This window comes from Garra rufa, chromosome 13 (genome assembly GCF_049309525.1).
Source record: "Garra rufa chromosome 13, GarRuf1.0, whole genome shotgun sequence".
Taxonomy (NCBI): Eukaryota; Metazoa; Chordata; class Actinopteri; order Cypriniformes; family Cyprinidae; genus Garra; species Garra rufa.
The window spans coordinates 12,806,984-12,834,842 of record NC_133373.1 but is presented as its reverse complement, the minus strand read 5'-3'; the positions used below and the strand labels follow the sequence as shown (position 1 = coordinate 12,834,842).

The 27,859-nt window shown below is 38.1% G+C and overlaps 1 protein-coding gene across 1 annotated transcript; it reads right to left on the bottom strand.

The window, feature by feature from the left end:
- Window positions 1–42: 42 nt before the first annotated feature.
- LOC141283817 (uncharacterized) lies at window positions 43–27,859 on the bottom strand. The gene is made up of 4 exons (XM_073817140.1): window positions 27,698–27,859; window positions 15,770–15,949; window positions 15,560–15,695; window positions 43–2,386 (listed from the first exon to the last, which is right to left on the bottom strand). Exons 2-4 carry the CDS (start codon window positions 15,945–15,947, stop codon window positions 1,855–1,857), a joined length of 846 nt encoding a protein of 281 aa, XP_073673241.1. The 5' UTR covers window positions 15,948–15,949; window positions 27,698–27,859; the 3' UTR covers window positions 43–1,854.

Sequence of the window (27,859 nt, the reverse complement as noted above, 5' to 3'; positions counted from 1 at the left end):
AAAGGTGACCATCAGCAGAGGGCGATAATGTGATATGATGGTCAGTTTCATAATTATAGAAGAGCACTACTGATGAGGTGATGTATAATGATTATGAATTTACACAGAGAATCTGACAGAAGATGCAAAACAAAGCAGCTTTGTTGATTGATTTTTTTATTTGCATAACTGCTGCTGATAAAAAACATGTTAAACCAGCCTAAACTGGTTTGTTTCATTTAGATATTAATTATAAATAAACATAAGGTGCTTGTACTTGTAATGCCTTTCTAATTAAGCATGTTACAGTTATTAACATATATCATATAAAACATCTAGGCCTAAATGGAAATTATAAGTGTGTTTGTTTGTTTCGGTTTTCAATAGAGGAAGAACCAGGAAGATTTTGTAGCATGTGTTTTGGTTTGTCTGTTTTAGCTTTGTGGATCTCAGCTGGTGAGTCCTGACTTCAAAATGGGTCGCTGGTCTAGGAATCACAGACCGCAAATGCGAATAATAAAAGGTGCATTCACACTATGTTGGAATTACTGTTATTGTTTACTGTAAGGATATAATACAGTTTAATGTAGCTAGCACTGACTTGGATAACTATGGAATGCCACTAATTTTTTTTTAAAAAGTAATTGCAACTTTTTATCTCGCAGTTCTGACTTTTTTTCTCAGAATTATGTCATACAGACTTGCAATTGTGAGTTTTGAAGGAAAAAAGTAAGAATTGTCTCGCAATATCTTGCAAATCTAAATTTTTCTCAGAGTTGCGAGTTTATAACTTGGGACTTTACGTATAACTTGCAATTGCGAGTTTATATCATGCAACTCTGAGGAAAAAAATCTGAATTGTGCATTTATATCATGCAATTCTGGTTTTATTTCTCACAATTGTCAGTTTATACATGCAATTCTGACTGTATAACTCACAAATGTGAGTTTACATCTCGCAATTCTGACTTTTTTCTCAGAATAACATGATAATGACTCTCAATCCTGAGAAAAAAATCTGACTTGTTCGCAATTCTTCTCAGAATTGCAAGTTTAGAACTTGTAACTTTATAACTTGCAGTTGCAAGTCCGAATTGTGAGTTTATGTCACGTAATTCTGACTTTATATCTCACAACTGCGTGTTTATATATAGCAATTCTGAGAAAAAAAATCTGAATTGTGAGATAAAAAGTCGCACTAACCTTTTTTTGTTTTAATTCAGTGGTGGAAACGAGCTTCCATAGACAAGTTTGTTTATAAGGCATGTGTATAATGACTATGTGTTGTATAATGGTACGTGTTTCCATTTCACCTTCGTTTTGTTGGCACAGAAGCAGAAAAAGCACATAATATTAAGCCCAAAGTATACTGCGTACATAGTGTGCATAGCATAGTACGTGCTTCCTGCCAGATTTTAGCTGTATTTTTAGCAGTAGCTGTGTCTCATTACGAAGGTTGCGGCCTCCAGGGTCACATTTGTTGACTGTCTCATTTTAGAAAAGTAAACATTATATTGAAAAGCAAAAAAGGAAATTACAGTAAATTAAATTACAGTCAATTTAGACGTTGGACAAAGATGAAATTTGCTAGTAAGCATGTGTCAAGCTCCTGCATTTTTACATGTTATCAAATAAAGTACATTTGAAAGGCTACGGATTCAGCTTTTTTTTTTTTTTTTTTTTTTTTTTTGCTTCAAAGCATTTGGGTTTTAAGTATGAGTATGTGAACAGTTCTTAGTAGAACATCCAGGACAGATCGTTAATTATACATAGCACAATGCGTATAACTATGGCCGCTGTGTTTAGTCGCAATTTGTTTTCAATGGAAACTCTGGACCTGAAGCAAATCCAGTCAAGAGCCTTTGATTTAGTGTCTCAGTGAGCAGGAGCTCTTGAATCCCGAGCAAATATTTCACGGATAGTGAGCTCACGCTCACACAGCGGTTGTCCTCGGTATCTGATGTATCTTGCTTTTCGTGCTTCGGCCAGTGCCTGGGCGAAGTTTGGTAACGTGTGAACTGTTCTTAAATGTCCATCCGGAGCCAGTATCTCAGAGGGGAATGATACGGAAGAGGACAGGCACCTATTCCCATTTATCTCAGCACCTATTTCATTATCTTTCTCTCGCTCCCTTAACAATATCCATTCCCTCTCTTTCTGACTGTCTTTTTCTCTGTCCCTCACTACCTCCCCTACTTCCATGAGTGCCTCTCTATCTCTGTCTCTGTCCTGTTCTCCATCCATCTCTCTCTCCTTGCTCTCCTCTCTTTCTGTATTTGTGCTCGTAGCAGTTAGAGAGGTGACAGGCTGCCGTTTTAGGTCCGGCAGGCAGAGCGTCTCAGAGGAGTGTTCTGCCCTTTTCTCCCCACTGCTCATAAACTCCTGAACACGAGCATGTAGTGAAGACCTGGAGAGATTGAGAAAAGATAGAAATAATTACTTAAAGTGTAAAAGTCAGCAGTCAGCATGCAAAAAAAGACATCCTGACAACGCTAATTGGCTTCACAATGATGTAATCAGTTAATTATGTGACGTATATCTTCCCTGCTAAAATTTTGACAGAATATATGACTTGAAACTGAGAAATTAGCTTTCTCCCTCCATAAGATGTAGTTTATGGCATATATGAGAACTGGGCGATGCTAATAAGTTATTCCTTGGCTTCATGGCTTTGGCAAATTTTGAGCATAAAAACACACTTTTTCTCAGAATTGAGTGAAGATAGTGAAATTTTCTCCAAATTGTGAGATATAAATGTGAAATTGCAAGCTATAAAGACAGAATTTCAATATTTATATTCACAATTATGACTTTTTTTTAATCTCAGACGTGATACAACACGTGATATAAACTCATGATTGTGAGTTATAAAGTCAAAATTGCAACTTCTTCTCAGAATTGCATGATATGATTTCGAAATTGCAAATTATAATGTCAGAATTGCAGCTTTTTCTCAAAATTGCGTGATATTAGCTAAAAAATTACGAGTTATAAAGTCAGAATTGAGACTTTTCCTCCGAATCGAGTGATGTATACTGGAAATTGCAAGTTATAAATTCAGAATTGTGACTTTTTCTCTAAATCATGTGATATAACCAGGATATTGTGCGCTACAAAGTCAGAATTACAACCTTTTCTTTATAGCAAAAGCATCCTCACAAATCATGTATAATAAAACATACAGTTTTGTTCCCTTCTTTTGTATTGTTTTTTTACAACAATAAAGGCTTTAAATACTTGTACAATCTGTACAATCTTATCATTAATGCATCTAATCGTTATACATTCTGTATATTTATCAGTATGACACAAAATACACTTCAAATTATTTCAGTCAACCATCTTTTTCATTTTTCTCTGTAAATACCTCTATATATAACCATTTAACATTGAACTATTAAACTCAATCAACATCATGCGTCTTTTATTTGTTATCATTTAAATTGTAACGGTTACACTTGACCAAAATCACTTTCATAAATTACATTAACTTACTCTAACAAATATTCATTAACATTTTCTGAGTAACTTTCTGTTCAATTATCACATACTGAGATGAATAGATATTGTTTATTTGGGAGACAGTTGTAACAAACGTAACCCAGACCAACTGTCATTTTACCGGTAAGTTGCTTTCATCTAAATGACCTACTCAGTTAACCACCGTAAACAAGCTATTCGTTTTCAAACACATAGGAAATGTGTACTCGCATGTTTTTGCATTCATGATAACACACATATTCACTTTTTATGAAAACATACCTGAATTATCAGGAGAAACAAAACCACATAGAGACTTCAGTGTCTTTTCGCAGGCGCAGCTAGTCAAAGAGTACTTACTCTTTGGCTTAGTGGCGTCTGAAGCAGAGCCATATAAAAAGATATATATGTATATATATATATATATATTTTTATATGGCTCTGGTCTGAAGTAAACACAACGTGCATCGCCATGGTAACCCACAACGCGTGCTTTCTCTAATGGCTACTACAGCTATAATGTTTCAAACACAGTCATTAGTAGTGATAATTAGTAAATGACTTTTCACAGTATATATAAATGAATAAATATATACATTAATAACAAAACAAATTAGAATTGTTACTTATTCTCAGAATTGTGTGATATAAAATCACAATTGTGGGCTATAAAAAATAGAGATTTTTTTCTGAATTGAGTAAATGGAAATTGCAAGTTAAAAAGTCAGAATTGCAACTTTGTCTCAGAATCGTGTGATATAGACTGGAAATTGCAAGTTATCAAGTCAGAATTGCGACTTTTTCTCTGAATTGTGTGATATAGACTGGAAATTGTGAGTTATAAAGTCAGAATTGCGACTTTTTCTCTGAATTGTGTGATATAAACTCAGAATTTTGAGTTATAAAGTCAGAATAGGGACTTTTTCTCTAAATTGAGTAATATAAACTTTTCCTCTGAATCGTGTGATATAGACTGGAAATTGCAAGTTATAAAGTCAGAATTGCAACTTTTTCTCTGAATTGTGTGATATAGACTGGAAATTATGAGTTATAAAGTCAGAATTGCGACTTTTTCTCTGAATTGTGTGATATAAACTCAGAATTTTGAGTTATAAAGTCAGAATTGCGACTTTTTCTCTGAATTGCGTGATATAGACTGGAAATTATGAGTTATAAAGTCAGAATTGCGACTTTTTCTCTGAATCGTGTGATATAGACTGGAAATTGTAAGTTATAAAGTCAGAATTGCGACTTTTTCTCTGAATTGTGTGATATAAACTCAGAATTTTGAGTTATAAAGTCAGAATTGCGACTTTTTCTCTGAATTGCGTGATATAGACTGGAAATTATGAGTTATAAAGTCAGAATTGCGACTTTTTCTCTGAATTGTGTGATATAAACTCAGAATTTTGAGTTATAAAGTCAGAATAGGGACTTTTTCTCTGAATTGAGTAATATAAACTTTTCCTCTGAATCGTGTGATATAGACTGGAAATTGCAAATTATAAAGTCAGAATTGCGACTTTTTCTCTGAATTGCGTGATATAGACTGGAAATTATGAGTTATAAAGTCAGAATTGCGACTTTTTCTCTGAATTGTGTGATATAAACTCAGAATTTTGAGTTATAAAGTCAGAATAGGGACTTTTTCGCTAAATTGAGTAATATAAACTGAAAATTGAGCTATAAAGTCAGAATTGCCACTTTGAATGACGTAAACTCGTAATTGCGAGTTACAAAGTCAGAATTGCGACTTTTCCTTTGAATCGTGTGATATAGACTGGAAATTGCAAGTTATAAAGTCAGAATTGCGACTTTTTCTCTGAATTGCATAATATAGACTGGATATTGCGAGCTATAAAGTCAGAATTGCAACTTTTTCTCAGAATTGTGTGATATAAACTCACAATTGTGAGCTAAAGTCAGAATAGGGACTTTTTCTCTAAATGAAGTAATATAAACTGAAAATTGTGAGCTATAAAGTCAGAATTGCCACTTTGAGTGATATAAACTCGTAATTGTGAGGTACAAAGTCAGAATTGCGACTTTTCCTCTGAATCGAGTGATATAAACTGGAAATTGCAAATTATAAAGTCAGAATGTGACTTTTTCTCTGAATTGTGTGATATAAACTCAAAATGGCAAGTTATAAAGTCAGAATTGTAACTTTTTCCTCAGAGTCCCGTAATATAAACTCACAATTGTGAGCTATAAAATTGGAATTGCCACTTCTTCTCAGAGCTGAGTGATATAAACTCGAAATTGCGAGTTATAAAGTCAGAATTGTGATGTACAAACTCACATTTCTGAATCTGTTTCTCTCAAAAACGCTTGTTATAAAAAAGTCAGAATTGCTAGAAAAAAGTTAGCGTTTTTATTTTTTATTCAGTGGCGTAAACGGGCTTTCAAATCTATGTTGTGGTTAACACGAAAGATAAAAAAATAAGGAACAATATGAAATTAAGATTTAAATTAACAACAGTAATAAATGTCTTCCATTAAAACCTGGACTTAGACTCGAAGATGTTGATTCGGATCTAATATTAATTCATAATATAGAAAACATGCTTTTTTAGTGGTTGCAAATAAAGTACTGAAAATTAGTACATACTCAAAAAGTATGTGATATTTATACACACTGGACATACATATGAACCAACCTGAAATATAATTTTTTAACACTGTTTAAGCAAAAAATTAGATGGTTTATTGGTATTGGATGCTCCAAATTGCTTCCAGTAGACTTTGCAAATATGGGCACAGAGTGAACCGACTTCCCTTGAAAGGGACTTTCAGAACTACCAATAAGAGTTTAGTTTTCTTAGCTCAGCAAATTTACCAAAATCTGTGCAAAAACAGTGAACAAATTCAGTCTGGGTCTGCTTATTAACTTCCTGTTCAGTCAGGATGATGCCACAGAAGACAGCTGCCTCTGTAGGAAGTGGACAACGTGGCAGTTTCCTAGATTTTGGCACAGAAATACTGCCGTATTCAACAGAATGCTGGTAATGTCACCACAGTGATACTCAGAACATTTTCAATGTCAAAATCTTCTTTCACTTCTACTGTCATTCATTTAGCAGCTTCAGTTTTTCTGTCGTTCAATTAGGAGAACATTTAGACAAGTCCTGTACATCCTCTCTCTGCATAACAACTTACTGCTAACAAATCATTACATAGCTAAAAAGACAGTTTGACGCATTCATTTTCAATAACTGAAGTTCACTTCAGTTTCTTATGACAGTATGACTGACACAGCATGAGGTCGGATGTTTTGATCAGCTGAGAACGTTGGTGAGCTGAGCAGTTTGCTGTCCATATCCAGCAAGCACTGATTTGGCTGGCTACGGTCATGTCAGGACAGTGCTGAGGTAAACAGTAAATCTTACACCCCTCCTCATCTCTTCAACCTGCCGCACTAGACAGCAGTCGCAAATGCTCAGAGAGAGACTGTAAATTTGTTGCAGGTTGACACTAGACTGGACTTTTTTTTCTCGTAAATGTGAGTTTGTATCTCGCAATTCTGAGTTTTTTCTCAAAATTCTGACTTTTTCTCAGAATTGTGAGATATAAACTCGCAATATAAACTTACAATTTGGACTTCTGTTCTCATAAATGTAAGTTTATATCTCGCAATTCTGAGTTATTTTCTTGAAGGTCTGACTTTTTTCTCAGAGTTGCGAGATATAAACTTGCAGTTCTGAGAAATGGAGTCAGAATTGCGAGATATAAACTCGCAATTGCACGTTATAAAGTCAGAATTGCAAGATATAAGCTTACAATTCTGAGAAAAGAAGCCAGAATTGCGAGATATAAACTCACAATTTGGACTTTTTTTTCTCACAGTAGGAGTTTGTATCTCACAATTCCGAGTTCTTTCTCAAAGTTCTGACTTTTTTCTCAGAATTGTGAGATATGAACTAGCATTTGCGAGTTATAAAGTCAGAATTGTGAGAGATAAACTTAAAAATCTGAGAAAAGTTGCTAGAATTGCGAGATATAAACTCACAATTTGGACTTTTTCTCTCGTAAATGCGAGTTTGTCTCTTGCAATTCATAGTTTTCTCTCAATGTTCTGACTTTTTTTTTCTCAGAATTGTGAGATATGAACCAGAAATTGCAAGTTATAAAGTCAGAATTGTGAAATATAAACTTAAAAATCTGAGAATTGTGAGACATGAACCAGAAATTGCGAGTTATAAAGTCAAAATTGTAAGATATAATGTACGATTCTGAGAAAAGAAGCCAGAATTGCAAGATATAAACTCACAATTTGGACCTTTTTTCTCGCAATAGGAGTTTGTATCTCACAATTCCGAGTTCTTTCTCAAAGTTCTGACTTTTTTCTCAGAATTGTGAGATATGAACTAACTATTGCGAGTTATAAAGTTAAAATTGCAAGACATAAACTCACAATTTGGACTTTTTTTTTCTTGCAATAAGAGTTTGTATCTCGCAATTCAGAGTTTTTTTCTCAAAGTTCTGACTTTTTTTCTCAGAATTGTGAGATATGAACTAGCAATTGCAAGATATAAACTTGTAATTCTGAGAAAAGAAGCCAGAATTGCGAGATATAAACTCACAATTTGGACTTTTGTTCTCGTAAATGTGACTTTGCATCTTGCAATTCATAGTTTTTTCCTCGAATTTCTGACTTTTTTTCAGAATTGTGAGATATAAACTCAGAATTGTGAGATATAAACTTACAAATCTGAGAAAAGTAGCTAGAATTGCGAGATATAAACATACAATTTGGACGTTTTTTCTTGTAAATGCGAGTTTGTATCTGACAATTCTGATTTCTCGCAGTTCTAACTTTTTTCTCAGAATTGTGAGATATAAACTAGCAATTGCAAGTTATAAAGTCAGAATTGTGAGATAGAAACTTACAATTCTGAGAAAAGTAGACAGAACTGCAAGATATAAACTCACAATTTTGACTTTTTTCTTGTAATAGGAGTTTGTATCTCGCAATTCAGTTTTTTCTCAATGTTCTGACTTTTTTCTCAGAACTGTGAGATATGAACTAGAAACTGCGAGTTATAAAGTCAAAATTGTGGGGTATAAACTTACAATTCTGAGAAAAGTAGTCAAAATTGCGAGATATAAACAAAAAATTCTGATCTAAAGTTTATATCACGCAATTTTAACTTTATAACTTGAAATTGCGAGTTTATATCTCACAATTCTAAGAAAAAAGTCTGAATGTAAACAAAAAGAATTGTGAGATAAAAACCTTTTAATTTCAGTGACAGAAACAGGCTTCCATAGAAACACCTTGAAAATACTGATTAACATCTGTACATGCACACACTGTAAAAAATGACTGTGAATTTAACGGTAAAAAACTGTAAAAATGCTACGGTAAAAACCTGTGAAATGGTTAACGGTAAGTTCCCTTTGTATATACGGTGAAAAACTGCATGTAATTTTACGGGAGTATACCGTTTTTGAAAATGAAAAAGAACGTAAAATTTACAGTGAATAACCGTAAATTGACATTCCCAGAATTCCCTGTTTTTAATTATTTCTATTTGATGTTTTTTTGTTGAAATAACTTTTTCTTCTTAGTTTTTTCTTGGCCGTTTTGTACATTAGGGTTGTATGTTACATCTTATTTTGTTAAATTAATGTTTTTTGCATTATTTCAGTTTTATGTGTGTTACCATGATGGTGTTTAGTGTTTGTGTGAATGACACTGTGTACATTCTATATAAGTTATTATTTAAAACCTCCTTGTGATGGGCTTTAGTTCATCATGTGATGTTGTCATCACTACCTGCTTTTGGTGGTTATCAGTGTATTACAAAGGTACAAAACAGATTTCAGTATTTCAAAAAGTTGGTACATTACCATTATATCAGTGAAATGACGGTATTTACCTGTAAATTTACTTACCTGAAAACCGTAAAATGTAAAACATGTTACCGTAAACATTGCTACCGTATTTTTTACGGGAAAACTCTGGTAACCACAGCTGCCAGGTTTTTCCCGTAAATTTTACGGCTTTTTTTTTTACAGTATTTGATGTGTAACGAAAATGTTATTAAATGTAATTACTTTACATTTTACAGTCATTAAATCGAAACTTTTCTTGAAAATAATTGACATTTTTTGTAGTACAGAGATTATATTTCTACCCACTTGGTACTTCATTGTGATAGATTTTTAAAGGATTTTTCTTTTTTCTTTTTTATTGTGGGCACGCTTCAATATGTAATCATGGCCCCTAGATTATGTATATATATCCAAACAACAAAATAAAACCCAAAGCAGGTCTGATGTTATGTGGAATGGGCAGCTAAAATGTCCAGTATCACAGAACGAAGGAAAAGACGGGAGACAAGAGAAAAGAAGAATGAAAAGAGGAAGCAAAAATAAAAGACAGAGTGTCTCTGTCAGAGACTGAATCAGAAGGAAAGAAAGAGCGAAGGAAAACAAGAAATAAGGGGAAGTAAAGTGCAGTAGGCACTAGTTGGTCGCCTACAGGCTGTCTGCCTAACAAGCATAAAGACGAAGCACCACCAACCTCCCTTCAGGTCCACAGAGAGACAAAACAGACAGACAGAAGGAGGCTGCAGTGGATGTTACAGGAAGTGCAGACGGTGCACTGTGGGAGAGGGAGACGGTCAAAACACTGTCTATTTCCGTCTCTCTTGTGTCTTCCTCACTATTTAGCAGATGCTTGTCATCCAAAGCAACCTTGAGTTCACTAATTGAATGGACAGTTCCAGTGGAGCAACCTGAGATGTGTCTTCCTCAAGGGCACAAGCAGGAGAGAGATTTCTCTAGCTGTCTCATTAGCAGCCCGGATCTTTAACTGTTAGACGACCAAGGCCTTTCCCAATTTCTTTGGTTCACTAACTACATTGCATTTTAAATCTTATAGTGACCTCCTGCCTCGTTCTCATTCATTCATCTCTTTAAATGTGTTCCCTGAAAATCAGAGAAAAGAAAAACCCGAGAGGCAGATAGTGTAAATATATTAATAGATGAACATATTAGGGGGCTAAAACCTAATAAATCTTTTACTAAGTCATTTGTATGTGTTTGAGGTTGGATGGTGTTGTGTGTGTATGTGATTATCCCATTATCAGACTCACTGGTGCGGTTAACTGAGGAAATCCCCTCAATCACAGATGCCCATCACTGCGCAAAGAAAGCATTTATGCACATACATAACCGACCACACACACACACACACACACACACACACACATGTTTGTTTTTGTGAATTGTGGGGACATTCCATAGACGTAATGGTTTTTATACTGTACAAACGATATTTGCTATCACCCTACACCTTCCCTACACCTAAACCTAGCCCTCACAGGAGACTGTGCATATCTTTACATTCTCAAAAAAACATATTCTGTATGATTTATAAGCCTTTTGAAAAGTGGGGACATGGGCAATGTCCTCATAAGTCACCCTCTCCTTGTAATACCTATGTCATACCCATGTTATTACACACATTTGCGTCCTGATATGTCACAAAAACAAACACACACATTTAAAACACAGTCTGATCCAGCTTTCATTCCCAGAGACCCTCAACGCCACATTCACATTCATGCAGCGCATAATTCATCATCCTGTTATGCTAAAACATAATTTCATAATCTCACACAAGCATAACAATTTGCCTGTGCAGAATCAAATGCTACTTAATGAATATTTAATGTATGTATTTACATAATATATTAATTCCTTATTATACATAGAATACGTCTATTCAACCAGTGCCCTGCAGACCAAATGCTGCTTTTTTTAAATGCTTTAAGGGTGCAAGGGATTTATCGCAATTTATTAATCTTTAATAAGATTACAGACATATTAGCAAATTGGATCAATTGTGGAAGATGACCATTTTAGTCTATTTCCTCACAGACTGTTCCCCTTGAAGGAATAATTCACCCAAAAATTACAATTTGCTAAAGTTTTACTCACCCTCAGGCCTTTCAAGATATAAATGAGTTTGTTTCTTCATGAACATTGCATGACTTTCTCACCAATGGATCCAGTAGTGAATAGGTGCCGTCAGAATAAGAGTGCAAACAGCTGATAAAAACATCAAGGTAATCCACACCTCTCCAGTCTATCAATGAATGTCTTTTGAAGTGAAAAGATGCATGTTTGTAATAAACAAATCCATCATTAAGATGTTTTTTAACTTCAAACCTAAAATTCAAACCTCAAACAAGCAGTGTTTAACTTTGCAGTTAAAATGCCTTTATGATGGATTTGTTTTATACAAACACACAGATTTTTGATTCACAAGATGTTAATTGATGATCTGGAGTGGTGTGGATCACGTGTGGATTATTGTGATGTTTTTATCAGCTGTTTGGACTCTCATTCTGACGGCACCCATTCACTGCACGGATTCATTGGTGAGCAAGTTTCTTTTCTGATAAAGAAACAAACTCATCCACAACTTGGATGGTTTGAGGGTGAATACAGTTTCTGCAAATTTTCATTTTTGGGTGAACTATTTCTTTAAGCCCAAGGTAATTTAATTTTTGACATGTATACAATTTTTGCATGCATAGTCAAATGCAGTATTTGTGATCAGCACATGTTGTGATATCTGAGGTAATTTATTGATAACGCTACAATAAGGTCCCATTTATTAACATTAGTTAATTACATTAGTTAACAAAAGGTAACAAATGAAAAATACTTCTAAAGCATTTATCAACCGTAAATGTTAATTTGTAACATTTACGAAGACAGTTAAAATCAAAAGGATCTAGTAAAGGGGTCATCGGATGCCCATTTTCCACAAGTTCATTTGATTCTTTAGGGTCTTAATGAAAAGTCTCTAATATTCTTTGGTTAAAAATTCTCAATAGTAGTGTAAAAAAATGCCCTTTTACCTTGTCAAAATCAGCTCTGCAAAATATCAGCTCATTTTATTGCACGGCCCCTTTAAATGCAAATGAGCTCTGCTTGCCCCGCCCCTCTCTGCTGAGGGATTATGAGCTGTAATGTTTAGCATTTAGCCGCATTTATCAGCGAAACTTGCCAACAAGCACATTATTAAGAAAGCCCATTTGCAAAGATGCATAAAAAACCCTTATACTCACTTTTGCTGTGGATGAAGCTGCATCACGAATGATTCACAGGAACATAGATGCATATGTAGATCGGGATCGACGCTTTCCTTTTAAAACAAAAGTAACGTTGTCCTCTGCCTCTTAAGTGGCTCAGATGTCAGGAGTAAATGACTACTGCTATGTTCATTATTACATCCAACAACAGAACACCTCAAACACTCAATTAGAGTCTTCCTCTGCACCTGAGTCGACACAATGGCAATTGTATTTGGACTGTTTCAGCTCGGTGAGGGCAGGTCTAAGGTAAGGCGCTCATGTCAATCAACTGAGTTTCGTCACAACGACAAGAAGCTGAGAATGACCTGATTTTAAAAAGGGGACATTACTTTTAAAGATTAAAAAATACCACTGGGTGGATTTTTATCATTGTAGGGTGGTTGTGTACACAAACTGCCAACACACATTAATGTTCAAACAACATGGAAAAGTTAGTTTTGCATCCGATGACCCCTTTAATAATATTTAATGAACCTTAGCTAACAACGAAGAGTTATATTTTCTTTATCAGCGAGACAAAACAGACAGACAGAAGGTAATGTATCATTGATATATTAATGTATCATTGAGAGTTAATGTTAGTTAACCAATCTTAACTACTAAGACCTCACTGCAAGTTTTACCAATTTACTAGAGATTTTTAAACCCTCAACTTGCACTAAGACTATAGTTTCATGCCTTTTAGTAAACGCCATATGGAATATACAGTGTCTTGCGAAAGTATTCATACCCCATCATTTTTTCACATTTTGTTATGTTGCTGCCTTATGTTAAATTTTTCACATCAATCTACACTCCATACACAATAATGGCAAAGCGAAAAACAGGTTTTTAACATATCTGCAAATTTATTAAAAATAAAAAGCCTAAATGATTCCATAGCATAAGTATTCATACCCTTATCTGGGACAGTTGAAATTTAGCTCATGAGCTATCATGTCACTTGTTGATGTTACTTTGAATGAAGTTAACTTGTGGCAAATTTAACTGAATGGGTATGCTTTGGAAAGCCATACACCTATTAAGCTAACACTGTTATTAAGGTAACACTGTGATTTAAAAAAATGCCTGTATGTTGCCACCTAAATGGGTGTTCCAATAAGCAGCCACGTATAAGACGCAAAAGCCAGACATCCTTCAGAGTACTTATTACAAAGTGCTGCTCTTCTCCCTATGCGTTTTATAAAAAAAAAAAAAAAAAAACATTGAGTCCTCCCTTAAACTCATGTCATTTACATTTACAAATTTTCTGAAGCACACGGCAAATACGTTTTGCCATTTACAACAGAGGCGTGTGATTTCCAAGAACAAGTACTGTATTTCAGGGATGGTAGGGATATTTTGTTTTGGCCTCATTTAACTGTAAACATATTCCTACACAAGACTTCTTGAATGCAAAGTGGGTCTAAGATACAATATCAAACATTTATAGAATGGGTAGGAGGCGTCTCGCTTCCTTTTTTAGGATCATACCCTGAAGCAGAGATCCTAATTGCAACGGATTCATTTTCCACATTCTGTTTGAAGTTGTGCTGTGTCAAGTATCAAGTGGAATAAATTCTCTCATTCCTTGTTGAAATCCATGCCAAGCCCAGCCTGACTGCAGAGTGGGGTACATGCCATGGCTGCAGCTGGGATACAGGAGAAGACAAGCTTGATAGCCATGTTATATAATGAGGCACTAAAGAGATTAGCTTCATCTTGGCAAATCACACTTTCTTTGAACTATCAGGGGCGTCACTGACTGAAGTATATAGAGTTGTTGAATCCAGCTATGAATGTAGATTGGATAAAAATACCTGAAAGTATTTAATATTTAAATACCATAGTTGCACAAAATATTTGCACTACCCTGCTAAAACCAGTCTAGGCTGGTTGGCTGGTTTTAGCTGGTCAGCGGGCTGGTTTTAGAGGGTTTCTGGTCACTTTCCCAGCCTGCCTAAAACCAACCTGGCCAGGCTGGGAGACCAGCTACTTCCAGCTTAAACCAGCTAAGACCAGCCAACCAGCCTAGGCTGGTTTTAGCTGTTTTTTTTTCATACAGTTTTTTACCATATAGTTGAGATTCTTTCATGTATTGGTTTCAGTGAATATTGTATATTTAACTGTTAACATGACGGAAATGTACCTGGAACCAATAAGTACGAATCACTGCAGTTTCCAACAGAAATGAACACAAGAGGCAGTAAAACAGCGAACACTTGTAATCGTTGTCATATACAGTTATGATTACAGCACCCCTGCTGAAAAAATCAGCTAAAACCAGCCTAGGCTAGCCTAGGTCAACCAGGCTGGTTTTAGCTGGTCAGCACGCTGGTTTTAGAGGGGTTTTGGACACTTTCCCAGCCTGGCCAGGCTAGTCTTAGCCAGCTAAAACCAGCTACTTCCGGCTTAAACCAGCTAAGACCAGCCTATGTTGGTTTTAGCGGGCTTTTTTTTTTTTTAGCAGGGAAAATGTTTAGCTTTCCGGACGAAAGCTTGCTCGGTAGCTCAGTGGCACAGAATTGGACTCAGGATGTGGACAGATCGAAAAACAAGCTAAAACGGTGTGCTTCCCCGCTGAAAAAAAAAACAGCTAAAACCAGCCTAGGCTGGTTGGCTGGTCTTAGCTGGTTTAAGCTGTAAGTAGCTGGTTTTAGCTGGTGGTCAAAACCCCTCTAAAATCAGCCTGCTGACCAGCTATGACCTAAAACCAGTTTATTTCAGCAGGGTTGCGATTGCGTTTTTACGTCATATTCACTTTTGTTCATACTATCGGGTAGGTTTAGGTGTAGTGCAGTTGGTATGTTATTTTAAAATGTCACGGATCATTAGAGTTATAGCGCCACTCAAAAAAACAAACATTCTTTTAGCACGACTCAGTGGACATTTCTGTTGGAAACTGCAGTGATATGTACTTATTGATACATATTTCTCATCTGGCGGAAATTTTCCCACAGGTACATTTTGTCATGAGACCAGGTTGAAAGAAAACCTAGGCTCACCTGTGACTGTCTACCTCCTTGCCTGCCATTGGGATGATGGGTAATAATGTCCTCTTGTAGGATGCAGCAGGGCGACCAACATCATGGTTGGAGGGTCGTAGCCCCAAACTGTGGAGTCCTCTTTTCCAGGGATTACCTGACAAGAAAGAGATACAGTTTAATCTGTTAAATGCTCTAACTTCTTTTAGAGAGATTTAATCCTTCACACACCTGTTTTGATGGAGATGAGGTCTTTGTGAAGTCTGCGCTGCTCTCTGGTCAGTGTGTTGAGATGGTAATGTTTAGCCTGGTCGAGTCTCTGCAGACCCTCAGCCAGTCTGGCTTCGGCCCTTTTCTCATCTCGTCTCTGAGCCTCACCGGGCCATGGCAACCAGTCTCCACGACGCATGCCTGATGATGACGTTTCGTTAATATATTTAAGCAATATCACAAAATAAAGTCGTCATAAAGACTGCCACTGAAGAGAAGAAATTGTTGAATAAAGTCATTATTTTTGTTTTCTTTGCACACAAAAGTATTCTCATAGCTTCATAATGGTTGACCCACTGGTGTCACATGGACTATTTTAATATAGTTTTTATATCCTTACTACCTTTCTGGGTATTGAATATGTCAGTTGCATTGCTGTCTATGCAGGGTCAGAAAGCTCTCAGATTTCATCAAAAAATATCTTAATTTGTGTTCCATAGACGAACGAAGGTCTTACATGTTTGGAACGACATGAGGGTGAGTAATTAATGACAGAATTAACATTTTTGGGTAAACAATTGGGTTAACAAAGAACGAGGAAACACCTGGTGGAAAATCAAGGGCAAGGAATCAAAATAAACTAAAAAAGGACTACAAATGAACACAGGAAGCTCAGAAGACAAGGACTACAACATAAAAGTTCAAACACAAGACACAACTGGAAACATGACAACATCGGTCGGTCATAATGGTTGTAGGCCTAAATTAAGTCCAAATAATAATACCAACAATAATAAATTGTGCAAATTTGGGTGTTCCAGCTAATATGCAAACAAAAATGTGATTAGAACTTTAGTTAAAAAGTGTGACTTCCTACAGTCTCCACAATTTTTCCCGATTGCTATTTATCCAATATCTCCATGGTCTGTCTTTAATGAAATGCATCAGCACACTACCCATGCACATATAAAACAATCAAACCAAAAATCAGCAAAAAATCATTATATACAAAATGTCTTTTAAATACATAATCCAAAATATAAACCATGTGTAGGCCTAACATAACAGCACTGGGGAAAACACATACACCTACATATACACTCACTCACTCATATTCAGTGTAGTATATTCTCTCGATGGGCTCTCTGGGATGTCAAGCTTGACTTTGTTACTCATTCCATTGTTATGCACAACCATATTCAGCACATCCATCCCACTTGCCAAGAGAATATAATTATTCAAAGCATCTCATTCACTCAAATCCCCATTTGCTTTTTGACAACTGGGTCAGCTAAAGAGATTCTTAATGCTGAATAGTTGGAAACACTGTACTATCATTCTTTGCTAAAAACAATGAGACCTGACCATTAATTTAGCATTAATATTGGCAGTTGCCGTGTTTAAAGTGACTTTGTTTCTTCAAGGTTGCTATTAAGGACATACATTTGAATAAATACTATAATAATGTGTGAAATATATAAACAAATAAAATAGCACTACAGAGGGTAACCAGTGAAAGGCTTCTGTGAAGATTAGAAAATTAATACACTTTGGTCTTCAGTAAAACGTCTTAAGTCTTAAGTCTTACATGACTTAAAGGGTTAGTTCACCCAAAAATGAAAGCCCATTATTAGCCCATTATTTAATCATCCTCCAGGCATCCTAGGTGTATATGACTTCCTTCTTTCAGATGAATCCAATCAGAGTTATACTAAAAAATCTCCTGGCTCTTTCAAGCTCTAACATGATAACAGGCGAGTGTTTCTCCTCATCAGTCCAAAGCAAGTTCAATAAAGTGCATTCATCCATAATAAAAATCATGCCGTGAGGGTGAGTAAATCATGGGCTAATTTTCATTTTTGGGTGAACTAATCCTTTAAACATCCATTAATTATACAAGTTTTTAAAGTCATGTAACATGGTCAGAAGAATGCTTTTACACAACAGGCATTTCTGACATCGAGGATTTGCGAGAGACAGACAGTGGCCACAGCAGGATAAGAGATACAAGCTGTGATGAAGCACTTCATCCCCAGCGTTCATCAGTCAAATGTGAGGAAGCTGCTTTCAGCCTGTTTGGGTCATTGTGAATGAGTAATGGGCTTGAATAAAGCAAAATAGAGGAGCTGCCGATAAAACTCTAAATCTCTCTGTTCCATCGGCCCTATTAGCTTGTAATTGATTACAAATAAACTATCGGCGCCTGGTCTTTAATCACATGTTGTTGGCCTTGGTGTAACCGATTGGGGTTGGTGATACATAACAGATTAAGTAAAGCATTTTTCACTGTCCTGTTTAGGTTTATATAGTCACATAAAAGATCCTCAGTTCAGTTTAACTCTAAGGACAGCAGGAAATATATGTACTCTAAAAAAAATGCTGGGTTTTATTGGGTTATTTTTCAAATTTCTTACCCAGGTGCTGGGTAGTTATTCTGTAACTCAGCTGCCAGTTAATTTTTACTGTCAATACAAATGATGAACCCCCTCATATACCTACCCAGTGCTGGGTCAGTCTAACCCGACGTTGGATAGTCTGCGCCAAACTGGTTAAAACTGGATACCAGGGCTGAAACACGACTTTGCTATTATATGTAAAGTTTACGTGTGCTCCACTGACTATAATAGGAGTGCACCATTGTTGCAGCTGCAGTCGCGCTATGCACTTGTAGGTTTGAAACTTAAATGACAAACCAGATGGCACGAGGTAACGCTGTTTTTGATGTAAGTTTTCAAACATGAATATAAGACAAGTCATGAATATAAGTGATATACTTCAACAGGTTGACTGACCCAGCACTGTGTCAAAAAACAACCCAGCAAATGGGTTAATGTATAAAACCCAGCATGTGTTCTGTCTAATATTTATATGTGTTCTGTAAAATACGTTTTGTAAATTGCTAAAATAATAAGAATTTGTGTATAGTGCTAAACTCTTAAGGTGACTTAAAACCCTGGTCATCGTTAAACTGGTTATTATGAAAGCCTGTAAGGAAAATAAATGTGACTTTTTCTCTCACAATTCAGACTTTATATAATATAAATAATTGCAAGATATAAACAACAAATTCTTACTTTTTTTTCTCAAAATTGCAATTCTGAGTTTATATTCCATTTTTTTTCTCTGAATTCTGTTTCTATATCTCACAATTCTGTTTTTTCTGCCATTAAAAAAAATAAAGAAGGTAATTTTGACTTTTCGTCTCAGAATTGCAAGTTTACATCACAATTCTGACTTTTCTTCTCAGAATTATAAGCAAAAAAGACAGAATTGTGAGCTATATATTCTGAATTGCAAGAAATATTGTGAGATAAAAAGTTGCAATTACCTTTTTTAACCCTGTGGAAGAAACAAGCTTCTACAGATTTAAATGTGCATGTAAATGTTATAATCACCCTTTTTACCCTGTCAAAAACAGCTCTGTTCATAGCAAGCCATTTTGGTGCATGCCTCTTTAAATGATAATGAGCTACTCCTCATCCCGCCCCTCTCTTCAGATGGTAGGAGGTAAGCTGTTTTTGATGTAAGTTTTCAAATATGAATATAAGACATGAACATAAGTGATATACTCTAAGGTTGACTGACCCAGCACTGTGTCAAAAAACAACCCAACAAATGGGTTAATGTATAAAACCCAGCATGTGTTCTGTTCAATATTTACCCAGCGCTGGGTTGCCAAATAACCCAGAAATGGTTGTTTTTAACCCAGCATTTTTTGAATGTAAGTATTTGCAAGCCTAAATTATTTTGTAAATTGCTAAAATAATAATAATAATAATTTGTGCATAATGCTAAACTTTTAAGGTGACTTAAAATCCTGGTCATCGTTAAACTGGTTATTATGGAAGCCTGTATCTGCCATGTGTTTAATAGAAAAATTAATGTAACTTTTTGTCTCACAATTCAGACTTTACAGAATATAAATAATTGCAAGATATAAACAAACAAATTCTTTTTTTTTTCTCACAATTGCAAGTTTACATTTTGCAATTCTGAGTTTACATTACACTTTTTTTCTGAATTTTCTGTTGCTGTTTCTCTCTTCTGTTTTTTTGTGTATTCGGTGGCGCTGTAAAGATCCTTTTCCTTGGTCTGCAATTCCTCTCCAGAGAGGCAGAGGGCACTCCCTATGGGATCACTGACCCAGTATTCTCCTGGCCACTAGATGGCACCTTCTCCCCAAAAGATACTGTTATCATTCTCAAATTAGTGCTTATTCCCTTCACCTGTGTATTGCCCTATATTAGAGTGCTTGATCCATGTCTTTGTGTTCAGTCTTGAGCCTTCAGTTCTGCAGTCATTTGTTCCCGAGTTAAGGTTGGACCTTGTTATTCTGTTTTTGATACTTAAGTCTATGTTTTCTTTTGTTTTGTGGAAGCTCGGCTTGCCCAGTTCTTTTATCAAGTTTTGCATACAGTTTTGTTTTTGACCCTCGTGTTGGTTTTATTTTCCCTGTTCTGTGAAAGCTCAGCTTTCCCTGTTGTTTTTGTAAAGACTGCATCAGTAAAGATTATTTTACTTTTGAAACAACACCTGTTTCCTGGTTCTTCTGTCATTGGGTTCCATTGCCGGAGAGTTAGCTCACGGAGTAACACTCCTCACATCAATACCAGAGACCCGGGTTCGAGCCCACCTAAGCGGACCCTTTACAGCAAGACTGAACCAATGGAAGGGAACCCAGCAGAAGGAGCTTCACCGCCTTCTAATGTCGATCGCATCCTGGCAGCTCTCTCAGACCAAGTAGCCACTGTTCAATGTCATGACCAGGCGCTGACTGAGATCCTTCATTTATTGAGTCTGCAGTCCCAAGCCTCTTCCACTCAAGTGACACATCCATCTAGTAGTCCTCTTGAGTGAGCCAGCCCTATGTGTACATCAGAGCCCAAGTTACCTGCGCCAGAGAGATTTGATGGCAATCCTGAGCGATGCCGTGGATTTATCACCCAATGCACCTTGGCGTTTCAGCTCCAACCCAGCAGCTTTCCTACTGAGAACAGCAAAGTGGCTTATGTTATAACTCTCCTAACAGGCAGAGCCTTGGACTGGGCCTCAGCTTTGTGGGACCAGGGCTCTCTGCTAACAACCAACTGCAGTGACTTTATTGCTGAGCTGAAACGGGTGTTTCACCATCCAGCAAGCAAAGGGGAGGTAGATCACCGACTTCTTCATATCTCCCAGGGTACCCGAAGTGTGGCAGACTTCACTATAGAGTTTTGTACACTGGCTACAGAAAGCGGGTGGGATGAAAGAGCATTGAAAGCTATCTACCATCATGCCTTGTCCCCTGAGATAAAGGATGAGTTGGCCTTTCGAGACCCAGCACCTAACTTTGAGTCCCTAATTGACATGGCCATTCGAGTGGATCACTGCCTCTGAGAGCGGCAACAGGAGAGGAGGCGGGAGGCTTCAAATGCTGAATCTGTCAATACCTTCGAGCTGGTTTCACCTCTTAATGCTCCAGAGGAACCCATGCAACTGGGTGGCACACGGATCTCTCAAGGGGAGCGCAATCGACGAATAAAGGACAAATGTTGCCTCTATTGTGGTAAGCCAGGACACTTCCGCGCTACCTGTCCTGAGTTGTCGGGAAAAGCAGACTCTCGCCCAGGAAGATGGGGACCAGGGCGAGAGTAGAGGTTGTCCCCTGCGCTATGACTTCAGGATTGACTGTTCAAGCTACCATCGTTCATGGCAGTCAGCACCATCAGGTGTGTGCCTTTGTGGACTCCGGAGCCGCAGAGAGTTTTATGGACTATAATATGGCCACGGGACTCTCCATTCACCCAACTTCCCTTCAGAAACCTCTGAACATCATGGCAGTGGATGACAGTCCTCTTGGTTCTGGGGAGGTTAGCCACTGCACTCCACCACTACAGCTATGGATGGGGGAACACACTGAATGCATACAGTTCTTCTTAATCCATTCTCCTAAACTCCCACTTATTCTTGGTTATTCCTGGTTAGCTAAGCACAATCCCCTCATCGACTGGACTCAAGGTGTTGTTAGGGGGTGGGGAACAGGATGCCAGATCTTAGATGGTCCCCACTGCCAATCATCCTCAGTGTCAACGACACCTTCTAGATTCTCGTCCAGAGACTCTAAGGAACTACCAGCATCCAATCTCGAGACCTGCTCATCCAAAATTATGGCTGCTTCAAGAATGAAACCTGTTGCTACCACACTTCCTTCCTACAGTCCCAATTTATCTGACATTCCCCATGAATACTGGGATCTCAGAGATGTTTTTAGCAAGACCCAAGCAGCCACACTACCACTCCATAGACCCTACGACTGCGCCATTAACTTGATCCCTGGAATGTGTCCACCTCGAGGAAGACCGTATTCCCTCTCTGGTCCTGAAAGGTTAGCGATGGACAGATACATCCAGGAATCCTTGGACAATGGGTTCATTCGTTCATCCACCTCACCGGCAGGGGCGGGATTTTTCTTTGTGGGAAAGAAAGATGGAGGACTTCGCCCTTGCATTGACTACAGGGGATTGAATAGGATAACCATCAAGAACCGTTACCCTCTCCCCCTCATGTCCACAGCATTTGAGATTCTCCAAGAAGCTACCATTTTTACTAAGCTTGATCTCCGGAATGCCTACCACCTAGTCAGAATCAGGGAGAGGGATGAGTGGAAAACGGCTTTCAATACCCTGACTGGCCACTACGAATATCAGGTAATGCCCTTTGGCCTTGCCAATGCCCTGGCCACTTTCCAAGCACTTATTAATGATGTCCTCAGAGAGATGCTCAACATTTTTGTGTTCGTTTACCTGGACGACATTCTTATTTTCTCCCGCACCTATCATGAGCATGTTTCACAGGTCCGGCAGGTGCTAACCCAGCTCCTTTAGAACAGGCTGTTTGTGAAACTGGAGAAGAGTGAGTTCCATGTCCCTGAAGTTTCCTTTCTTGGATTTCGGGTCTCCAGAGGCAGTCTCCAGATGGAACAGGGGAAGATTCGAGCCGTTCTGAATTGGCCCCAGCCCACAACTGTAAAGCAGGTAGAGCGCTTTTTGGGCTTTTCCAATTTTTACAGAAGGTTCATTAGAAACTTCAGTGCTGTGGCTGAACCTCTGTCTGCACTAACCAAGAAGTCTGCTAAGCCTTTTTTGTGGACAGGTAGAGCTGATCAGGCCTTCAAGAAACTTAAGCGGCTCTTCACGTCTGCCCCAATCCTGACCCTCCCTAATCCAGATTTGCCCTTTGTACTAGAGGTAGATGCCTCAGATGTTGGGGTTGGAGCAGTTTTGTCCCAAAGAGGTAAACACGATAAGAAGCTCCATCCCTGTGCTTTCTTTTCTCATCAGCTCACCCCAACACAGAGAAATTACGACATTGGGAACAGGGAGCTACTGGCCATCAAGATGGCGCTAGAGGAATGGAGACACTGGTTAGAGGGGGCCAGACACCCATTTCTTATTTGGATTGACCACAAGAACCTCACCTACATCCAGGAGGCTAAGAGGTTAAATGCCAGGCAAGCCTGCTGGGCTCTCTTTTTTAATCGATTTCAACTTTGTGGTCTCTTATCGTCCAGGTTAGGCTAAGAATCAAAAACCAGATGCACTCTCAAGGCAGTTCGAGCCACGGGAGGAGGAACCTTGCCCTGAGCCTATCGTCCCTGCATCTAGAGTTGTAGCCCCTATCCAGTGGAACCTGGAGATCTCAGTTAAGAGAGCGCAAAGACATCAACCAGATTCAGGTAACGGCCCACCGGGATGTCTCTTTGTCCCTAAACCTCTTCGCTCTAAGGTTCTGCAGTGGGCGCATGCTTCCCTCCCCTCTGGGCATCCAGGAACCACTAAGACCTACTGACTCATTCAGAGGAAGTTCTGGTGGCCTAAAATGCAAAGGGATGTACAAACTTTTGTTGCTGCCTGTTCTACCTGTGCCAAGAACAAGGAACCTAGGACCCCCCCTCAGGGGCAACTACACCCTCTGCCCATCTCAAGACGCCCCTGGTCGCATATCTCCTTGGATTTTGTGACCGGGCTACCCCAATCTCAAGGTAACGCTGTCATCGTAGTTGTCGTCGACAAATTTTCTAAGTGGTGTCATCTCCTACCTCTGCCTAGACTCCCCTCAGCTAGCCAGACTGCTGAACTGCTTATGAAGCAGGTGTTCAGACTTCACGGGTTTCCCCAGGATATAGTCTCCGACAGAGGACCACAATTTACCTCACGGTTCTGGCAAGCATTTGGACGGATCATCGGCTCTTCCATCAGCATGTCATCTGGCTTCCACCCCCAGTCCAATGGCCAGACAGAAAGGGTCAACCAGGATATTGAAAAGACTCTTAGGTGCCTGGTTGCTGACAATCAGTCTACGTGGAGTTCTCATCTACTTTGGGCTGAGTTTGCACATAACACCCTGCATCACTCCTCTATAAACATGTCTCCATTCGAGTGTCTGTATGGTTCCCCCCCCCCCCTCTGTTTCCTGGACAGGAGTCAGAGATTGATGTTCCTGCAGCCACCCAGATGGTCAGGCGGTGTCGTCGCTCGTGGCATAAAGCACGGGCTGCCCTTGTTAGAGCTATGCGGCAGCAACAGAGACAGGCTAACCGTCGACGAAGAGTAGGACCCTCGCTTCACCTGGGGCAGAGAGTATGGCTCTCAACCAGAGACCTTCCTTTGCGAGTGGAGTCTCGCAAGCTTGCCCCACGTTATATTGGTCCTTTTAAGATTCTCAAGAAGATCAACCCAGTCTCCTATCGACTTCAGTTGCCTGCTTCCATGAAGGTCCACCCCACATTCCATGTTTCCCGCTTAAAACCTGTTCTTTGCTCAACTCTCTCCCCAGCCAGAAAGCCTGTTCCTGTACCTCGCCTCATTGGGAGCCAGCCCGCATACACAGTCCGCAGATTGCTGGACTCCCGTCGTGTCCGCGTGACAGTTCAAAACCTTGTGGATTGGGAAGGTTTCGGACCTGAGGAGCGGTCTTGGGTTCCTGCTCGTAATATCCTCGACCCAACCCTTATCTCAGACTTTCAGAGAAGCATCCAAGAGAACGTCAGGAGACGTTCCTAGTAGGGGGGCTACTGTAAAGATCCTTTTCCTTGGTCTGCAATTCCTCTCCAGAGAGGCAGAGGGCACTCTCTATGGGATCACTGACCCAGTATTCTCCTGGCCACTAGATGGCACCTTCTCCCCAAAAGATACTGTTATCATTCTCCAATTAGTGCTTATTCCCTTCACCTGTGTATTGCCCTATATTAGAGTGCTTGATCCATGTCTTTGTGTTCAGTCTTGAGCCTTCAGTTCTGCAGTCATTTGTTCCCGAGTTAAGGTTGGACCTTGTTATTCTGTTTTTGATACTTAAGTCTATGTTTTCTTTTGTTTTGTGGAAGCTCGGCTTGCCCAGTTCTTTTGTCAAGTTTTGCATACAGTTTTAGTTTTGTTTTTGACCCTCGTGTTGGTTTTATTTTCCCTGTTCTGTGAAAGCTCAGCTTTCCCTGTTGTTTTTGTAAAGACTGCATCAGTAAAGATTATTTTACTTTTGAAACAACACCTGTTTCCTGGTTCTTCTGTCATTGGGTTCCATTGCTGGAGAGTTAGCTCACGGAGTAACACTCCTCACATCAATACCAGAGACCCGGGTTCGAGCCCACCTAAGCGGACCCGTTACAGGTGCATTCTTGTAATTTTTTTTTTGACATATTAGAGTCAAATGTTTTTACAGAGGGGATTTTGGATATCTTATTTTGTCACTCCATAATTAAAAAAAAAAAAAAAAAAACAGAACAGACAGAAAGAAAAAAAGTTTTTAATTTTTGGGGGAATAAAATGTTGTTAAAATCAAGCAAATTATATAAGAACAAATCCCTCTGTAAAAAAACTTTAGGATATAGACAGGAATAAAAATGTAAAGTTTGGTGTGTGTAAGTGCTAGCGAAGTGGAGATTAATGGCTCAGTGTAGAAGAAAAAACTAATTTTGAGAAAACGGCCTTTAAAAATATGGATTGTATTTGAAATCTATTGACAATAATAGATAAAGTGCTATAAAAGAAACACTTAACAGTGTCTTTTGGATGTTTTCTTTCCACTAGTCTGAAAAAAACACTTTATGAAAAACCAAAAAGCCCAAAATCTCAAACTTGACAGGTGCATGAAAGAAACAGCATTTTTGCCTGCAGTGTCTCCCCTTAAAAAACAAAACTTATCTGCTGTGTCATCAGTGGCTTTGATGTCGGGTAAAAATTAAGACTCTTATGTTCACTTTCACATCCAGCTACAAAACACTTGAGACAGCTGCTCGAGCGGGGAGAAAATAGCGGACAGCGTACAACTGACTAAGGGCGGGAATATGCAAATACGTGACAGTCCGTTAGCAGTCGTGGGTGTGAAAAAGAAAAAAAAAACAGCTTGATAACTGAAACTGTTTAGGTTTTTTGTGATTAAAAAAAGAGTGAATTCATTTTTAGCATTGTAGGGTGGTTGCGTCCACATTACGTTAAAACACATTTACATGCAAAATGTAAAAGTGAATTTTGCATCCAGTGTCTCCTTTAACATGTTTGTGGCAGTAAAATGTCCCTCCTTCTTTTTATCTCCCTTCTTCTCATACCAGGGGCCTCATTTATAAAACTTTCTTTCGCACTGATTTGATCTTAGAGTGTTCGTACGATCAAATCCATGTCAAAGTACAGATTTATAAAAACCGTCTTTGACGTGGCAAAGTACTTATCTCCACATCAGATTCCAGCTTGGCGTACGACCGTTTCCTTGTGGTAATGCCTGGTATTGCAGATAGTTCAGCCTCACTATAATTTGATTTCTTGCGCTCCTTTTTACTTGCCATTGTCACAGAGTTTTTGCTTTAGGAATGAGCTCATTTTATATGTTAATTAATTAAGCAGGGGCGTTTCGACGGCGGAACATTCAGCTGCACACAATTCCACGATCATTTGTGATTTATAACCGAATGACTGGCGTACGCATGGGTTTCGTGGTACGTTCGTTTTCTCTGAATCGCTCTTACGATCAAATCAGAAAAGTTCTTAGGTAAAATCAAGGATGGTTTCTACGCAAGTCTTTATAAATGAGGCCCCAGATCTCTGTGGTAATATTTACCTTAGACCAGCTCATTCATGCCTTTGCACATCACATATGAAATCTCTATTAATGATTAAGTCAAAGCTAATCTTTGTTTTTCTAATCTCAGAGAACAGTTCAGATTTGTGTTCACATATGACCAGTGACATATATTAAAATCAACAGCCTTCACAATCCATTTTACTTCTGCATTACGACCGGATATTTAACAAGAAAAAGTATAATGGAGCTTTATTTGATTTTTAAAATTGTATTCTTTGGAATGATGTGCATTGATGAATCATTCACAGTAACACCAGGTGCAAGCAAATAGGGTCAGTTCTGATTTAATGCTAACCTGAACTCATTCACAACTGTCAAATATTAACCAGAAAGGACCTTAAAGCATGAAAAATTCCAAAACAAAAAATTATAAACGAGTATGAGACTTGATTCTGTGTTATTTTCAGCAGTGCATATTACTCATCAGCTAAGACAGCAGCAGCAGATTGTATTATGTTTGAAGAGGCCATGAAGAGCAATTAGTCTCAATCATAAATGCATATCAGCAAGGACAGAAAAACCATTTTAATATACCTGTTTTAATTAGCGATCATTACGACCATCTGAAATATATTCCTCATCCTCAATCAAATCGTTTAACGGTCAAGTTCGTTACAAAGGCATAATAATGAGAAAAATTGCTTTCCCCCCACACACACATCAAGAGCTTCAATGACAGTCTCCGGTTAAAAAAGCTTTTGTGCGCACAGCTGAGAAAAAGCAGCGGGTGTTGAAGTGCTCTTATAAAACAAAAATCCCTTTTTTTTTTTTTACATAAAATTACAATAAGGTTTGCAGCATTACAGGTCATAATAGCACTAAAACATGAAAATAACTTACTGTAAAGACAGTCCGGCTTGAGAGATTTCAAATTAAGAAATAGGATTCATCTTCCAGTTCTAGGGAAAAAGTTGGACCCTAAATGAAATGCAATAAACAGCAAAGTAATCTTTAGGTTTAGCTAAACGAAGAGCGTGCGTGAGCCCTGAGATGCACACTATG

Excerpts from the sequence above, each read along its gene's own strand:
- LOC141283817 (XM_073817140.1), bottom strand. The coding sequence starts at position 15,947 with ATGCGTCGTGGAGACTGGTTGCCATGGCCCGGTGAGGCTCAGAGACGA. Across the intron at positions 15,696-15,769 it reads CCTCATCTCCATCAAAACAG|GTAATCCCTGGAAAAGAGGA; the intron begins GTGTGTGAAGGA and ends CTTTCTTGTCAG. Across the intron at positions 2,387-15,559 it reads AAGGAGGTAGACAGTCACAG|GTCTTCACTACATGCTCGTG; the intron begins GTGAGCCTAGGT and ends CAATCTCTCCAG.